Below are 19,172 nucleotides of genomic sequence, written 5' to 3' on the forward strand. Positions count from 1 at the left end.
AACCAAATGTTCCTTTATAGATTCAGTATAACATCTCGTATCGATTTACTGAGGTTTACCGCATGGTGACACTAATGGATCATTGTTAACAAACACAGGATATCGTCTAGAAAAAATTTCTATTCTACACACGAACATTAAAACCATTTGACATACTTCCAGGTCCACCGTTATTGTTTTACACTGTTCAATCGAGGTCGGTTAAATTATTAAACTATTTTTTCACCATTTTTTATTTTAGAAAGTTGTGTTATCATAGTGAATAATAGACATATTTGTTTTAATGACCTTAGGGCGTTCAACCTCCTAGGTCGCCGTACAGTTAGCCACTTATGCCTCCCATAGTTGGTGGTGCGCCTCCTCTGAGGGAGGTACGGGCGCTACAGTTCGGTATACTCAGCCCAGATGAGATTGTGAGTTTTCAATTCTAATAAGTGACTAGGGTTTCAAAGTTATGTGTTGGTTTAAAATCGATGGTAGACTTAGTTCATGTTAATAAAGTTTGAATTGGCTTTAAACTTTTAATATGTAAATACAGATTCAGATTTGTGTAGTAAGGACATAAGGCCCATGGCCTATGTTGTTCCTTTTCTAGTATGCTTATGTGTGTCTAGTCTTCTCTTGAAAGAGTCAATTGAAGGCGCGGCCACCACTGCTTCGGGCAGCAGGTTCCAAGTGTTGATGATTCGGTGTAAAAACCTGTATGCCACAGGTATTTTGTTTGTTCTTGGCTTTTCTACTCGCCTGCTACGTCTGAGATGTCCGGATCTGGTGGGAAGAAAAAGAGAGAATGAGCTAGGTCCAAAATCATTTCTCAGCTTTCTGTACACCAAAATTAGATCTCCCCTTAGTCTGCGACAGGACAGAGCAAAGTGGTCCAGCTTTTAAAGCCGCTCTTTGTATGGTAAACCCTGGAGTTCTGGAATTGCACAGGTAGCTGCCCTCTGTACTTATTCTAGGATATCTGAGTCACCTTTAAAACAAGGGCTTGTAGCCTGAACGCAGTTCTCAAGCTTAGTTCCCACTAAGGTTGTATGTATTGTAGTAAATATGGTGGTATCTAGCTTAATGAATGTTTTAAAGCCCAGAGGGTTCTAAACCCCTTAGCTGCAACCTCCTGGTAATGGGCCGTCGTCTTAAGATTGACTCACTGTCACCCCTAGATCCTTATGAGACCGGACCACGGGTACTGGCACTTCTCCTATGCTGCACCCATTAACGTTTGTATCCCCAAAGTGCATGTAGACACTGCCGCGCTGATAGGCATCAGCCACTCTTTAGACCAGTTAATCATATTATTTAAGTCTGCCTGAAGAGCGCATGCGCCTGCAGTTAATACTCGCCAAGCTTTCACATCGTTAGCGTATAATAACATTGGAGACTACTATGCTTGGTAGATCATTTACTTACAGTATAAAAAGTAAAGGACCTAGGACGGAACCTTGAGGTACTCCAATAAGTACTTGTCTCCAGATGGAGCACTTGGAATTTATTCTTAATTTCTGTCTACGACCTACTGGGAAATCCTTAAGCCGTTTTAAAAGAAGTCCGGCAATACCAAGATTTTCTAACTTCAATAGCAATCTATTAGTTGGCACCTTGTCAAAAGCCTAAGTCAAGTCTATGTAGATAATATCCACTGAGTTTCCGTTGTCTAGTGCCTTTATCCATAATTCCCTTGCTACAAAAAGGTTCGTTGTACAACCTTTTTCTAAAACCATATTCGCTGTTCAACAAGTTATTGGTTCCCATAAATGTCATTATGGTCCGTTTGACTATTCTTTTCAATATTTTAACTAAAACTGGTGAGGCTTACCAATCTGTAGTTCGATAGTTGTCTTGGTCCTGTTTTATGCATGGGAGTGACGATTGCGTCCTTCCAGTTCATAGGTAACACGCTTTGGTCAAGTGACATATTGAATATCACAGTCGATGGGGCTGCGATATATTGTGCATTATATCTCAAGATTTTGGGGTGTAGTTCATCTGATCTTATTGACTTTTCTATGTCTAAAGTGCTAAGAGCCCTAAGTACATCGTCTTAATCGAAGTACATGGTGAGCAGGTGTTCTGTTGACTGTTTTTTGATCTGGCTCTTTGTCTAGAGGAGGTTCCTGAGTGAATACAAACGATCTTATTATACAGTCCCGACAAGGATTCGTGGAAACGTTGCGTACTTGAATCAATTTCGGAGTGTCTCACGCACCCTACTGAGATTGGTTTTAGCCGATAGGGAACGCGTGTACGGAGAGATTTGACCATGCACTAAAATCTTTTAACATTCCTTCACAACAAAAATTCTCGCAATTGGACTTACTAGTCATCTGCCTGATAGTTCTTCAGGCGTGTTCCCCTCGTTCTTCATGCCGTTGAGCTCTGCGAATTTTATGTGACTTGAAATGACATTGATCGTTGTCTCGCTACGTTAACTCCCTATCACACAAACTAAATCCACCTACATGTAGTTTGATTAGGAGCTCATGTTTTATTTTTTACACATGCAGCAATGGGTCTAAGTACAAATATTTACTGCAATCCCGCTTGCAATCTAATAGTAGATGGGTGTTGTAACATCCTTCACTTATTAACTCAAGATAACTGTCAACCAATATCAAAATCAGAACCTCCAATACGAATGTCAAGACAATTCTATTGTACGGAGCTGAAACTTAGTGAGCTACTACCATCATCAAAGAAGTACAAGTATGTATAAGCAGTTGTCTACGCAAGATACTCAATGTCCGTTGACCGGATGTCGTCAGCAACAACCTTCTATGGGAGAGAACAAACTAGCTTTAAGTTGAAAAGGAAATTAGGAAAGGACGCTGGAAGTGAATAGGGCAAACTCTACTGAAATCATTAAACTGCATCACGAAGCAAGCGCTAACTTGGAATCCTGAAGGGAAACGGAAACGAGAATGACCATTAGATGGTGGTTGGAGGTAGTCGACAGGAAACCATGGACCCGGGTTTCGTGCTACTTGGCACTCGTCAGCAAGATGTAGCTGTAATCTTGAGGGAACTGGTGCCTCCCTGATGGATTCGATCCCGTGCCACCCAGCTTCAGTCAGGTACGTTACTACTGAGCTATCGATAGCATTCGATCTGCACTAACAAGGACTTGACACACATGACATATATCACCACCCAGTGATCAATCAGTTGTGAGAGAATGAATATGGAATACACTGTGTCGGGATTTAGAAGCAGACCACAAGGATGAATAACAAGTAGAAGCAATTGAAGGGGATTGTCCAGGACAGAGTTGGATAAAAAATGCTGGTCGGCGGCTTATACTCCTCGGTGAGGGGTAACAGGCATAAGAAAGTAATTTACGTAGAGAGGTAGTACGATCTCGAACAAATAGATGAATGAAAACAAGTGCACGGAAGAGTGTATAATGATAGAAGTAGTTCCGTTAAAAAATGTACAACTGGGACCATTTCAGTTTATGTTCCTTTCAGTTTTATGGATTAAGAGGAAATTATGACAGATAAGCCATTGGTTTTTATTCTGAGCTATGTCTAATAACGTATCAAGCTACTGTGTTGCACTATCTCTTTAACCTTAACCAGGCAGTTGTGGTAGACTAACAGATTGTCATACCCCGACACCATATTTTAAACTGATCATTATCAATGAAGAAAGTCTATGTTTGCCTGATTGAACCGTTGTGTGTGCATAGTTCATTCCAGACATCTTATACTAAAGAGTACTTTAAACTCATACCATCAGGCTCTGAACACGATGAAGAACGAAAACAAATAAGTTCTAGGTCAAACGAAAGTCTAAGTAACGACCGTGAGCAGTGGTGGGCAACAAAAGCAAGAGATAGAAAAGGCAGCGGCTGTAAGTAACATCAGATGGCTTCTCAGACTAATAAAAGAAATTGGAGTTAAGAAGTCGAGTGTAAGTGAGATCTCAGAAAAAGACGACACTTACCTACTCTCAGCCCAGACGTTTAGAACGATAGACGGAACACTTTTAGGAGCAGTTCAGTTGACCTCCAGCTACTCTACAAATACCCACCATTACCAAACAGCCTGGGCGGAACATTGAGGTAGGTCCCCCGACCCTAGTTGAAGTTCAAAACCCGTAGTTAATCTGAAACGAGGAAGGGCAGCTGGTCCAGGTGGATTGGCCCCAGAGGTCTTTAAGGATGGTAGTCCAATTTTAGCGATTAGGTCAACTAATATTTTAGCTAAAATCTGGGAGTTAGACGTTATTCCATCTGACTGGTCACAATCGCTGGTTGTCCCAATATATAAGAAGGAGTCAAAATCATGTTGTGCTAACCATAGAGCGATTACTTTGACTAACATAGCATCTAAAATACTAGCCTCAATAATTATCGGACGCCTAACTGAGACTTGTGAACTGCAAACACGAGAAAATCAGGCCGGTTTCAGACCTGATCGTGTCTGCATCGACCACATATTCATCGTTCATCAGGTTCTAGAACTCAGGCATGCTTATCAGCGTCCGACAACGATAGTTTTTCTTGATTTAACAGCAGCATTTGACTCAGTAGACCGAGAGGTTCTGTGGCAGTGTCCATCATTGAAAGGTGTACCTCAGAAGTACATAAAGCTTGTGAAGGCTCTTTACTCGAACACTACCAGTAGAGTCAGAGCTTATGGCGAACTGTCATCTGATTTTGCAACCTCAATTGGTTTCCGTCAAGGCTGTCCACTGTCTCCATTTTTGTTCAACTCCATCATAGACCTTCTGCTGGAAATAACGTTTTCGTCGTCTGAATTTCCAGGAATAGATCTATCAGGATGTCCACTTCTCGACTTAGAATACGCGAATGACATGGTCCTGTTTGAAGGCGCTGGTAAAATGAAGAGTCATTTGATAGCATTAAACAACAATGCCAGGATGTTTGGGATCCCTTTTCTCTCGATCTAAATGCAAGTTGTTGCTTCAGGATTAGTCTGCGTCAACACCTGAACCAAGGATAGAGAGTAAAATAGTCGAACGCGTTGACAACCTCACTTATCTTGGTAGTCAGCCCCAATGGATTGGTGTCTGACGAAGTTTCTGTACGGATTCAGAAAGCTCGTTTGGCTCTTGCCAACTTACGTCACCTATGGCGAAGTCATTGACTTCTGGTTTGAACCATGTTAGTAGTTGCAAACTACTTGATCGGGGTCCGCGCGACTATCGTAACCAATGGTTGGAGACACTGGGTGACATGTCCCAGAATCGACTACAATGGGGTATGTGTATACAATCTTTGTCTTCCCTTAAGGTGTGAGACTAAAATACCTTTATACCTTTCTGTCTACGTACTAATTCTTCTTTCCTGTATTATATCCTTATGTGCAATCTTTCTTTTATATATTCCTACCATTGAAGTGACTACTTGTATGAATTTGGTGTCCATCTTGTTTTGCTAATGGGGTATGTCAACTTCGATGGATGCATATATATTCCTGATCATACGTTGTAGCTGACTTGAATGTTTCGGACTAAATCTAGGATTAAGTGGAGTGGTTGACAAGATATTTACTTTGATAGTTTTGTGCTCAAAAGTAATAAATAAAAGGATATATCGAGCCAGCGAGATGTGTTAAACGCACTGATTATTACGGCTATGAAATGTAAAACATAGCGACCAGGTATTGTAAATCACTATCACTTGTCTCACAGATTGCTGAAGGTTCTAATTTTTGTAGAGGTGAAAATATAATACACTACCATAAAAGTTGATAATAAATGATATGACATGTGTCTGAGCACTAGTAAAACCATTAAGTGTCTTATGTCAAGTACAATAAAAATCTATTTAAGCCTCATTTTATCGGGTCGTATGTCAATCAGTTATTCAGTAGTAACCACTTTTAGGATACAAATTTCTAATTAACTTCTTTAGTATGTTAAATAAATCATTGCCATTCACTAACCTTTTATAGAAAGAATTATCCGTCACTGCAGATGGTGGAATCAAGTATGCAGAGACCATGGAAGGAGGGAAACCAAAACTTGGTGGGTTGATGGATCCTCGTCAGGGTTGTGTAGATCGTAGCTCTATCTGTCAAACATGTAGTGGCAGTGTATCATCTTGCCCAGGACATTTTGGTCACGTGGAACTTGCGAAACCCGTCTTCCACATTGGCTTCCTTAAAAAAACTATGAAGGTCCTACGCTGTGTCTGTTTCTACTGTTCAAAGATTCTAGTTGATGTGCAGTCGTCAAGGATCCAAGAGATACTACGCAAAACAAAAGGCGATAATAGACGAAGAATGTCTTTTATGTATGAAGAGTGCAAAACACGATCTGAATGTATATCTAATGATGATCAAGTCCAAAGCGAAAATGATGTCAGCCTCAGTAGTAAAGTGAGTTTTGGTGTTCATAAACTCTTATTCTTTTTTGTAACCACTGTTTGAAGCACGGAAATTCGCATTAACTTCAGAATGTACGTGAATAATATTTACGGTAATAGGTGTTAAGATCTATCTGTTCAGAATGTCTGGATCCCGCTAAATTTGAAGTACTAGACGGGCGTATATTTAGTGTAGGATATGTGAACTGTCACATTCACATGTTTATGAACACTTGTAGTCTCTAGACAGTGGGTCATATGATGAGTATTTTGGTTGAATGTAGTTGGAAAAGTAACATACCCACCAGAAGCAGCCTGACACTAAGGGCTAATCTGATTATTTTGTTAGCGATCTTCGATTCATTTCTAATTTACATGCAAGAAAACGCAGTCATATTATAAACTGTATGTTTATGAAGTAACTTTTCTAGAAGATTATAATTCATTTTTTAATCAGTATATATATGAGGTAACATCCGATTGTCATGATGGGTCTTGATTTGGTTGATAGGAATCTAAGTTTTTTCTGAGGTTGCTTTTGGTTTTTAAGAATTCAGAAAATCGTAAGTGCACATCGATGTTAACTTCGTACTCATATTTTCTTTTGACGTCAATGTGATGCATATACATTTTCCATTATCCCGTGAATATATCATATAACTATGAAATATTTACAGAATTTACTGGATAATCATGAATTAATTCCCACCCATAATGTTAGTGATGAGCAGATAGCAAATTAGCTGGATATATGTTAATGTTGGTAAATCATAACGAGGTTACAAACAATCCCATTCGTTTTGTGGCTACGCTTTCGAACTAGTTATGTATAATCCTGCTCTTTTGTCTGCTTTTTTTGTCACGTAAAATGTTGACTTCATGTCAACACAAACGTTCAGTATAGTCTTTACGAAAATCGTAATTTTATTAGCATGTTTTTGATTTAACAAGTTATTTCTGGTGTACTTTAGTTAAAGAAGTAGCTCAGGTTAGTCGTATTCATGGCTTTGTCCAGATTCAATAAATTATTGACTACAAACTGTAGGACAAGTTGAATGTCATTTAACAAGAGTATTTCAATTGTTTTTCTTATTACACAGGTAAAACGCTCTGGTTGTGGACGTTATCAACCTCGTTTTCGTCGTAATGGACTTGAGCTTACTGCTGAATGGAAAAAAGTAAACGAGGAATCACAAGAACGGAAGATTAATTTGACTGCTGAACGCGTATTAGAAGTTTTTAAGCGTATGTCAGATGAAGATTGCTTATCTCTCGGGTTTGATCCACGTTATGCACGACCTGATTGGATGATTGCAACTGTTCTGCCAGTCCCTCCTCTGTGTGTCCGTCCTGCCGTTGTGATGTATGGAGCCACTCGTAATCAAGACGATTTAACACACAAGCTTGCTGATATTATAAAGGCGAACAACCAGCTTCGTCGAGACGAACAAAATGGTGCAGCAGCCCATATAATTGCTGAAGACATCAAAATGCTACAGTTCCACGTCACAACCATGGTTGATAATGAAGTTCCCGGGTTACCTAAGGCGATTCAGAAGTCTGGACGCCCACTGAAGTCTATCAAACAACGACTCAAAGGTAAAGCTGGTCGTATTCGAGGTAATCTTATGGGAAAGCGTGTTGACTTCTCAGCTCGTACTGTTATCACAGCCGACCCCAATCTCAATTTAGATCAAGTAGGCGTCCCACGAACAATAGCTCAAAATCTAACTTATCCTGAGGTAGTTACTCAATTTAACATAGATCACTTGCAAAAGCTAGTACAGAATGGAACCCTTTATCCTGGTGCTAAGTTTATAGTACGTGAGAATGGAGATCGTATAGATTTACGATATCATCCTAAAGTTTCAGACCTAACACTTCAGGTTGGTTACATTGTTGAGCGGCATATGTTAAATGATGACTTTGTGATATTCAATCGTCAACCAACGCTTCATAAAATGTCTATGATGTGTCATCGTGTTAAAGTCTTGCCTTGGTCTACGTTTCGTTTAAATCTATCTGTTACTTCACCTTATAATGCTGATTTCGATGGCGATGAAATGAACTTACATCTCCCACAATCTGTTGAAACGAAAGCGGAAATAAGTCAGCTAGCCCGTGTTTCACGTTTAGTGATCACACCACAAGCTAATAAACCTGTTATGGGTATTGTCCAGGATACGCTAACTGCAGTAAATAAGATGACGCAGCGTGATGTCTTTTTAAATCGGTCTGAAATGATGAACTTATTAATGTACTTACCAACTTGGAATGGTCGTATGCCTAAACCAGCAATTTACAAACCTCAACGTCTATGGACTGGAAAGCAGTTATTTAGCCTTGTCATACCTGGTCGAGTCAATTGTATTCGTACGCATAGTACTCATCCAGAAGAAGAAGATATTGGCCCTTATAAATGGATATCTCCTGGTGATACTAAAGTTATTGTTGATGACGGAGATTTAATCTCAGGTATTTTATGCAAAAAAACGCTAGGTTCTGGTGCAGGCTCTTTAATTCATATCGTTGCATTGGAGCATCATCATGATCAAGTTAACATGTTTTTCAATAACATCCAAACAGTGGTTAACAATTGGCTTCTTATAGAAGGACATACAATTGGTATTGCTGATACATTATATGACCAGGCAACTCGTCGGCAAATTAGTGGTACAATTACCAAAGCAAAAGACGCTGTATTCGAAATTATTGATCAGGCTCATAATTACGACTTACAGCCAACACCAGGCAATACACTTCGACAAACTTTCGAAAACAGCGTTAATAAAATTCTTAATGACGCTCGTGATAAAACTGGTAGCTGTGCTCAGCGCTCTCTATCTAAGTACAACAATTTCAATATTATGGTGGTCGCTGGTTCCAAAGGTTCTCGTATTAATATTTCTCAAGTCATCGCTTGTGTGGGTCAACAAAACGTTGAAGGTAAAAGAATTCCCTTCGGTTTTCGTCATCGTACGCTACCACATTTTATCCAAGATGATTATGGTCCTGAGTCTCGTGGCTTCGTTGAAAACTCCTACCTTGCTGGTTTAACACCCACTGAATTTTTTTTTCACGCTATGGGTGGTCGAGAAGGCTTGATAGACACTGCAGTCAAAACTGCCGAAACTGGGTACATTCAACGTCGTCTAATTAAAGCTATGGAATCAGTTATGATCAAATACGATGGGACTGTTAGAAATCAAATCAACCAGTTAATTCAACTTAGATATGGTGAAGATGGGCTGGATGCAACCCATGTGGAGTTTCAGCGCCTTCCAACATTCAAACCATCTAATGCTGTTTTTGAACACGGTTTTCGGTTCGACATTGGCAACGAAAGAGTTCTGAGACGATGTATGCCCGAGGATGTTGTCCGCAGTTTGGCTACAGATTCACAAACACAATCGGAACTAGAGTCAGAATGGCTGCAGTTGTGTTCTGATAGAGAAATACTTCGTTCTGTCATCAAAAAAACGGATGACTCCGTTGTTTTACCGTGTAACATTAATAGACTAGTGATGAATGCTCAAAAAATTTTCGAAATAGATCCGCTTTCAAAAACAAATATCCATCCCAGACAAGTTGTTGAAATGGTTCGAGAGACTTGTAAGCGTCTGATAGTTGTGCCAGGTGATGATCGGCTGAGCAAAGAAGCCAACGCAAACGCTACACTCCTGTTAAGCTCACTGATTAGAGCATCGCTATGCGCCAAAAAAGTAATCATTGACTACCGCCTTAGTTACGAGGCTTTAGATTGGGTGTTAGGTGAAGTTCGTGCCCGTTTTCAACAAGCCCATATTCACCCAGGTGAAATGGTTGGAGCACTAGCAGCTCAATCTCTCGGAGAACCAGCTACTCAAATGACTTTGAATACCTTCCACTACGCTGGTGTGTCTGCTAAAAATGTCACTCTTGGTGTTCCTCGTTTGAAAGAAATAATAAACGTAAGCAAACGTCCGAAAACTCCATCTATGACTATCTTCTTGACTGGTCAAGCTGCTAGAGATGCAGAACGAACAAAAGATGTTGTTGCACGACTAGAGCATACTACTTTACGTAAACTGGTCAACAGCACTTACATATATTATGACCCAGATCCCCAAAATACCGTCGTTGAAGAAGATAGAGAATGGGTATCCACATATTACGAGTTACCAGATTTTGATGTTAGCGCAATTAGCTCTTGGATGCTTCGCATTGAGTTCACTAGAAAAGGTATGACTGGTAAAAAATTATCAATGGAACAAATCGCAGATAAAATAACACGAGCTTTCGGTAATGATCTTATATGTCACATACCAGATGATAATTTAAAGCTGGTCATGAGAATTCGTATTATGAATAGTGACTTGGAAAAAGATTTTAAGGATGCTGATACCACCTCTGATAAAATGGAAGATGATACATTTCTTCGTTTTATTGAAGCAAATTTATTAACTGATATTACTCTCCAGGGAATACCTCAGATCACAAAAGTGTACATGCATCTACCTAAAACGCAAGATAAAAAGCGTGTGGTTATCAAAGATGATGGAAGCTTTGATACGGTTGCAGAGTGGATGTTAGAAACTGACGGCACTTGTCTGATGAGAGTCCTTGCTGAACGAGATGTAGATCCGGTACGCACAGTCAGCAATGATATTGTAGAAATTTTTGAAGCTCTTGGAATTGAAGCTGTGCGTAAAGCAATAGAATGTGAGATGCATCATGTCATTTCTTTTGATGGCTCGTATGTCAATTATCGTCATCTGGCGTTATTGTGTGATATTATGACTGTCAAAGGACATCTCATGGCTATTACTCGGCATGGTCTTAACCGTTTGGATACGGGAGCTTTGGCTCGTTGTAGTTTTGAAGAAACAGTTGACATACTTATGGAAGCTGCTATCCATTCTGAGTGTGATCCAATGGCTGGTGTCTCAGAAACTATTATGCTCGGTCAACTGGCTAGAATTGGGACAGGTTGTTTTGATTTGCTTTTGGACTCAGCCAAGTGTCAGGAAGCGCAACCTATACCACTCGGTGGTGTCTTGGGAATGGGTTTATTCAATGCACCAGGTTTCGAGGGTCTTGCTGCACTTGCTTCACCTGGATTGGGCTTGACTATGAATGCAGATGGAATACCTGTACTTGGGGATAGTGGTTATCATACACCATGGGATAACGCCCACTCTCCTGTTGGTTCTGTGGATTCTCCAAGTTACCGTGGAGGCCTTGGCGGCGCTACAGCTCCACATAATGCTATGTTCTCCCCGGCTATGCGTTACGATTCTTCTTTATCTCCTGGTCGAAGTCCTCAGTTAGACAGTCCTCGTACTCCGGAAGCATTTTCACCAGCTGCATATGTTGGCTTCAGTAGTCCTATGTCTTTTATGGGTACTCCACAAACGGAATTGGGTTCACCTGGCTCTAGTCCTGGACATTCTGGGAGCCTCAGTAGTGGTTCTTTTGGGTATGGAGGTCCTGGAAGTCTTCGTGCCGATATATTTTCACCCATACATAAACCATCCTACGCTGGCACAGGCAGCAGTTCAAGTTTCAGTGCTAGTGGGGATAGCAACTCACCAACGTTCTCATTACAACAATCCTATGAACCTATGTCTGTCGGATACACTCAACGTTCTCCACACCATCCCAGTTTTTCAGGATATGGAATGATATCTAGTGGGTCTCTTGGTCCGTCCAGCGATTCACCCGATAGCATAAATTATTCTTATAGCCCGAACAGTCCAATGCCTACAGGTGGGGGTAGTTCAATGAGTCGAGATTTCAGCGGTTGGGGCGTTTTGCCTGGCTCAGAAACTCCTGGAGTCTCTCCAAGTTCACCTTCACCCGGTATGAGCGCAAGCAGTTTAAGTGGTAGCAGACCATCTTTTTATCCAAATAGTCAACCTGCTTCACCACTATCATTTAATGCTTCTCCTTCTGCCCCCCGTTACAGTCCTCCGACGTTAGCTGGAAGTTCCTCAGTGGAAAGTTATTCTCCACAGATGACTACCCCCAGTTCTCCGGGTGGTGCTCCAAGTGGAACTTTGGGAGGACCAAGTAATTCTCCACTTTCTTATCCAACTACTCCAAACTATCCTATGTCTCATGGTTTAAGTACTGGAACTGGCCTGGGATCTTCAAGTCTTCTGGGCTATTCAGGTACTGGTTTCTCTGGATCCACCCTTGGCACCTCAGCATATAGCCCATCAACTTTCCATACTCCTTCATCACACTACTTTATGACCACTCCTCGACCAGGTTCACCATCTCCCAGTCCACGAGAGTATTATCCAACTCCTGATACACGGCGATAATAAACTATGGTCCAGTGAATCAGAGTTCTAAATAATCTCTAAGATAACTGTACATAAATATGTTTTAAATATGAAATCATCTGAGGTGATTCAAAATTAACATTTTTTAAATCGTTTTTTCTAAGTTCCTACTTTAAAAGTTGTGTCATTGTCATACTTTAATAACATTAAATTTCAGCGAAATCACTGTCGTTTGTTCTGATAAACCCTCTAAGTTAAGTCTTTTACACTCGACATACTAAATTTCAAGCAATAATTAGGTGTACTGATATGGTTATATTGAACCTAGAGTGAGAGATCAACTGTTAAATAACTATCTTTTGGTATCGTGTTTTGATTCATTTAAGGATTCTGTATGTAGTTAAGACAACTATATCGAAATTTAATTCGGTTTACTATATCTCATAAAGATGGTGTCTACTGGTCTCAATGAAATAATAAACTTCCGAAGTTCAAAACAATCCATTTGTTTGTAACAGTTCTGATTGTATGACCATCATTAATATTCTATTTTAATGACAGAATTTAAAATTCTGTTTTTTACTAGTAATTTTGGGGCTTGTTCATGTCTCTGAAGTCAACATACACTTAAAAATTCTGCAATAACATAGCGAAACTAATGTTTTGTTTCTCATGCTAATACCAAACTGTGAAGTAATGACAAAACACTATAGCATATGAGGGTATTACCTTACATAGTTCTCATCCGATCGATCTCATTATGTATATCAGTGGTTTAGTGGTTAGCATATTTGTAATAACAGACTACGGTAAAGTAAAATTCGAGCTTTTCATCTAGAATGAATACCCTTTCATTTATAACGTAGTGTTATACTTGTTATTGTGAATGTGTTTAGTCATTTTAAAACATACGAATAGAATGCAGTGATTCAGTACTTTACATTTTATAACTTAATGACTTTAATCCCGTAGAGTAAACTTACTGTGTATATGATGTATTCATAGGACAAATAGTTATATCAATAGTCCTATCATACTGCTTAGCATACTATTATCATCCTTTAAATTGTAGCTTCGGACACATTGTGAAGCCATTTTGAGAAGTAATTAGTGAATGCTCAGATTTTTTGGATCTAGAATAACTAGTACGTGCTATTATCGAGTATATAAAGTAACTTTTATAAGAATCTCAGGAATTTAGTGAGGACGATGTAGTACCTGAGCATAGTCATTTATGCATTTGTTGTTTGTCTATCAGATTCTCACTTGTAAGGTGAGAATCAGACAACTAGCCCATAAAATATGGATCGTTTCACGTTATCTGCAAACTGGATTCCTGCAACTCTGAACTAGTCAGATATATTTACAGGAGCAATTACTGTAGATGGTATGAAGCCCTTTGAAGAATAGTTAACAGACAAGCGTTTTGACCTTGAATATTAGTGGTTTAATCCCCTTAGATCCTGAAAAGTTTCGTACCCAACATTCATCAGATGCGCACCATTCGACTAATGTTATCGACTAGTGAAATCATAATTAGCATCTGATCTTTCAAGATGTGTGAGGCGATTTTATCTTACGACATGAAAGATGCGTTTTAACTCAAGGGATAAATTCCTTGATAATGGTGTCCTATCAGTATTTGTTTTCGATAAACATTCCCAATATTAGGTTATTAATCCCTTCAGTACTTTGCCAACTTTATGATTGTAATTACGATTCTAGAAGTTTCTTTGTTAATATCAACATCTGCAGTTTTTGGATGAATTTAATTAGATGATCATTAACATGTGTTGAACTAGTTAAGCGTGTGTTCAAAAAAGAACCTTTCCACTTATCGAATTGATAGTGTTTTTCGGACAGAAAGTTACTAGCAAATGGTTATTATGTGTAGGCAGCAGTGGAGGAACTTCAGATTACTTTCACTGATTTCTTATTGTGAAAAAGATTGGCGCCTAATGGTTTTGAATATATATTTCCCTCACCAACTATTGGTTTTTGCTTCGGTTGTCGTTAGGTAATGACACAGTATCCTTATTGATTATAGTTTGATAGACTGACATGATATTCTTAAATACTCAACTCATTTTTTGTATATCTACAGCCTAATTAAGCAATGTGATATATTATCTTACTTTACTGTGTCAATCGTAAATTCCTTCTCTAAGAATTATCAAGGTAATAAGCTTCTGGTCCACTAACTAGAATCGTTCTAAGCAGAAGTGTTTTATAATAAACTCAATATTTGGATCACCTTTAAATGTGTTAAATATCCTACGCTCGTGCGATAACAGACATTCCTATTTTAATATGATTACCTATTTGTTGAGTACCGTTTGGAATATCGTCGATATGAAACATGAAATGAAGATGATCATTTGTGTCTAACTACACATATTCACCACATAGACCTTTGTTCTTGTAGGTTGCCTGTCCCTGTACTTGGTCAATTCTGATTATGTCCTAAAGCAAAATCTTACGAAATTCAATACAATTTACTACAGTTACCTGAATTCTCACCCTACAATGATTGGAAGTGTAACGATTGTGCTGGTATTTCTTATTAGTAGATGTAATAAGTGACGCAAACGGTTGATTGAACACTCAATATCATTGCAGAAGAATGGTAACCTAAACGCTAGTTTGAACGTTATAAGCTATTACGAAGTTTTGAAAAGGCAATTATATTCTTAGAAATCTATTCGCATACTGACAAGTCCTAATTGCCCCGTTCAAATTCAATCACGATCTGACAATGACTTTTTGGTAAATTAAGTATTCTTTATTGGCTCCAAATATGCTATTGACAACTGTTTTATGAGCTTAGATAAGAAAAAATTGCACATCTGACCAGAACTAAGATTATGAGGAAAGTCGGGTTTTTGGAACTGTAGCTTGCAACTGATGGAGCCAGTGCAATCACAACATTGTTGTAATGTGTAGCAACTAGTAAAGTAACCGGCGATATCCAACCTGTATTTTAATATTTTGTTTAAGTTCAGTTCGTTGTTTTTCTGCAGGGAGTCGTGATTTATATCTAACCACTTTGTGCTCTGTCATAATATAGAGCCTAGTGCAAATATGTATTTAATGGGTTGAACAGCACAAGAGTAGAAATAATCAAGGGAAAAGCGAGAATGAAAGGTATTAATGAAGGGGTACTGGGACTCATGATCTAGAAGACGATAGAGCGAGTTCATCTGCTCGATTGACCAATCCTAAGCCATGATTTCTTGCTAGTCATTTTAACGTATAAGAACGGAAAATAAATTGAATGCTCTGTTAGTTATTCCAACAAACTGACATCTGGATTAGACAATGCGGATTTTCTGCTCTGTCATCGTATGTTTCGTAGTAAAAGTATAAGCTTATTTTTTCTCTAAGGAACTTTGCTAAGGAATAGTGCTCAAGTGAAGTGTGAGATTTAACGGAAATTGTCGAATATCGTTGACAACCAATGTCATGAAAATTTGAAGTGCCCATACTAGCTCATTGGTAAGTATCTTGTGATGTACTGAAGATACCACGAACCAAATGCGTTATTACTTGAAAATGTGGAAAATTGGTGAACAAATTCTAGTTTTCGTTGCGTTTCTCTACAGAATCGATTGGAAGCTTATAACTAAAATAAGAGTGAAGCATTGATTATTCTGCTTGAGAACGGAAAACGCTAAGTATTTAGGTCTCATTCTTTAGCTTGCAACAGTCCAACTAAGTCGCTGCACTTACGTACGCATGTTACCCTTTGTGGAGCATAGGCTGTCGCTATATATGTCCTGTTATGACCTTGGATGTCTGACTTTTCGATCACACGACTTATCTACCAATCCGAATACGACTTATACGAATCTTCACACTAGGCCAACCAATGACGTTCAACCGGTGTGGTCAGTTTAGTGTCCTTATTGGTCCTATGTCCTACGAGCCCTCCCACTTGAGTCCAGAACAAGATACCAGCTTCCGAATCAGAGCAGATCGTTTATTTCAGGCATACTTAGTTTATATATCAATCACACAGACCGCAACGTACCATAAAATAGGAAATAATATTTGTACACAAATAAGCCCAAAAAGTGGCTGTGAATGTGGGAGGCAGTAGTTAATAAACTGAACATAACTTAAGAACCGTAAATCGTACAATAATAAATTATAGGCCAAAATAAAGCTTGTCATAAGAGGGATATAAATATACATAGTGTAATTGTTGAGTAGTTATACAATAAGAATATTAGTCCATGAATAGTCCTCGGAAGTTACCTGTAACTTAATCTCCACTCGGATATAACATGTCCCATTGATGTTTTTATTGTCAATTAGAGACTTTGTAAGCTATCTTCAGATCATCTTAAAAGAAACCTGTATTTGCTGTTGGTATTGTTGAATATTCACAGAGTTGTAAGGTAGGATAGCGGTTCAGCAGTTGTACTGCTCATTCTAAATTATTGGGATATGTGATTCGATAGGAGTTATTATTAGTTCACAGTTATATAATATACCCTTGTGGGCCAGGGTAATTTTACATTGGTTTTCAGGAGAACCAGAGACCATCCGGACTTTCATGTAAAAACTCAAACAGTACAGCTCAACCCCGTTTAGCAGGAGAACCAGACACTGTACAGGCTTTAACGCTACAATCTGAATAGTACAGCTCAGTCCTGTGGCGCAGCCACACAGGTACCAAGCACCCTGGTGGACCAGATTCGATAGGAGGGGAATGTTATTTACAAATATGAATTGTCTCACGTTTCATAATTATTTGACGAGTGACCACGTTTGGTACTTGCTATCTGCATGATAAACTCGCTCTATTCAAGGGTAATTAAAACATTTCCTTTGAAGTGTAAATACTGTTCAGGGATAAATTTAATAACCCTGTGGTAGGTGTAGCGTTAGTGACTGAAGTTCTCTGTGCTTGAAATTTACCTCTGGAATTCACAAGTAAAATACTCAACTGTAAGGTTGATTAGGAACGGTAGGTATCAGTTGTCTGACTGCTAAATTCATTTAAGATATTGTAGTATTCTAACTGAATTAGCAAGATATTGTGAATTTATTTACTTGGATTTCCCGGGGTATCGACGTTTGTTACAGCATTCTTTTCATATTCGGAGCCATTATCCTATCCTGTTTCAAATCGTTTACTGTTATTTTACCTGGCTGATTTCTCATTAGTTTCTCTGATTGTCTGAGGGATATGTTTTTAAAAACTTTCACAATCGACTCTTGCTTTTATGCTATCCAAAGTGATCTGAACGTTTGGATCAATAAAAATGTAGAACAGTAGCCTTTGGATTCAGATCAAAACCTGAAGACTCATCTCCATGAGCTTACTCGAATATTAATATATTAGGGTATTGATTGATCAAGTAAAAGTTTTGCCGCTTCAAATTATTGTTGAACTTTAGTTTCTCATTCACAGGTGAGATATTATTTACTGATATTCATGAAGCTGATCAGGATTTAGATCATCAACAGTAAATTTATCAGATCAAGATCTCAGTGAATGTGCCAAGCCAGTAACTAACTTGAAACGAAAGATAATTCAGCTGTGGAAGTGTATTAGTCCAGTATTATAAGTAGATTGATCTATATTTCGTGTAAAAACTTGGAATCAGTTTTAATTTTTATGAAAACTGAATATTCCAGTTTATGAGGAAAGCTAGAGATCCTAAATATGATGGCTGTAGAATAATTAGTCTCAATAATATAGTGCTAAGATAGCTCCCATAATAATCTGATTCTCGTTTACAGCTAAAGATCAGCAAGCCAAAGACAGTCATAGCTTTATTGAATGTTCATGATTTTACTACCCAAATATTTATTCCTTAAAAGATTCTGGAACAGGGGGGTACCTACCAATATCCTACTGCAGCTGTGTTTTCTTTTTACCTAGTAGCTATATTTTAATAGGTTGTTCAACATGTTGTCACCTGTGACCAGAGATGACTGGCCTACACTGGACACGAATTACGTAATACAACACATATACATCAAGTACAGTTAAAGATAATGCTTCAGATATATAAGAAACAGGATTTCTCCTTCCTGTCCAAAATATTTAAAATCCTGTTTCTTGAGGTAATCTAATCGAATTGGCTTCAAACGAGAAGTACTGAAGTCAGCTGCTGATATAAGTAAAGGAGTTACCAGTATAAGCAGTAGTGAATGCATTTAGTGGCATGGAAATTCCTAGCTCTGTCCTAAACCTACTATAGTAGCTACAAATTGACTAACGCCTGACGACAGAAAATCACAAACGAATGTTTTGTGATGTAGTTATGCATAAAACGCTTCAATAACGTTTTGTGCAAAATCCTAGTTAACCATTGGATGTCAGTCACATTGAATCCTTTATCAACTGAGATAAAAAAAAACTAAACCATTATATTCAAATGAAGTGGCTCAAAAATAAAGTCAGCTTCAAAACCTGATCGTTCTAGATTCGATTCAGTTTTAAATAATTATGATTCATCATTGATTAGTCCCATACAAGGTAGAAACTATTTTTTACTCCGATTCATAATTTTTTAAATTTCTATCCGTTTTTTAAGAATTAATCTCATGCATTTTTA

At 38.5% G+C, this 19,172-nt stretch overlaps 1 protein-coding gene across 3 annotated transcripts; it reads left to right on the top strand.

The window, feature by feature from the left end:
• Nucleotides 1-288: 288 nt before the first annotated feature.
• POLR2A_1 (DNA-directed RNA polymerase II subunit RPB1) lies at nt 289-13,348 on the top strand (the record flags this gene model as incomplete). 3 transcript variants are annotated; one of them, XM_012940517.3, is made up of 3 exons in its annotated part: nt 333-413; nt 5,919-6,344; nt 7,432-13,348. In XM_012940517.3, the coding sequence occupies 3 exons, from the start codon at nt 333-335 to the stop codon at nt 12,637-12,639; spliced, it is 5,715 nt and encodes a 1,904-aa protein (XP_012795971.1). In that variant the 3' UTR covers nt 12,640-13,348. The 3 variants fall into 3 exon arrangements, with proteins under 3 accessions (XP_051066619.1, XP_051066620.1, XP_012795971.1); XM_051216061.1 differs by having other exon boundaries at nt 289-6,344; XM_051216062.1 differs by having other exon boundaries at nt 289-413; nt 5,919-13,348.
• Nucleotides 13,349-19,172: the final 5,824 nt, after the last annotated feature.

Source organism: Schistosoma haematobium, chromosome 4, assembly GCF_000699445.3.
Source record: "Schistosoma haematobium chromosome 4, whole genome shotgun sequence".
NCBI lineage: Eukaryota > Metazoa > Platyhelminthes > Trematoda > Strigeidida > Schistosomatidae > Schistosoma > Schistosoma haematobium.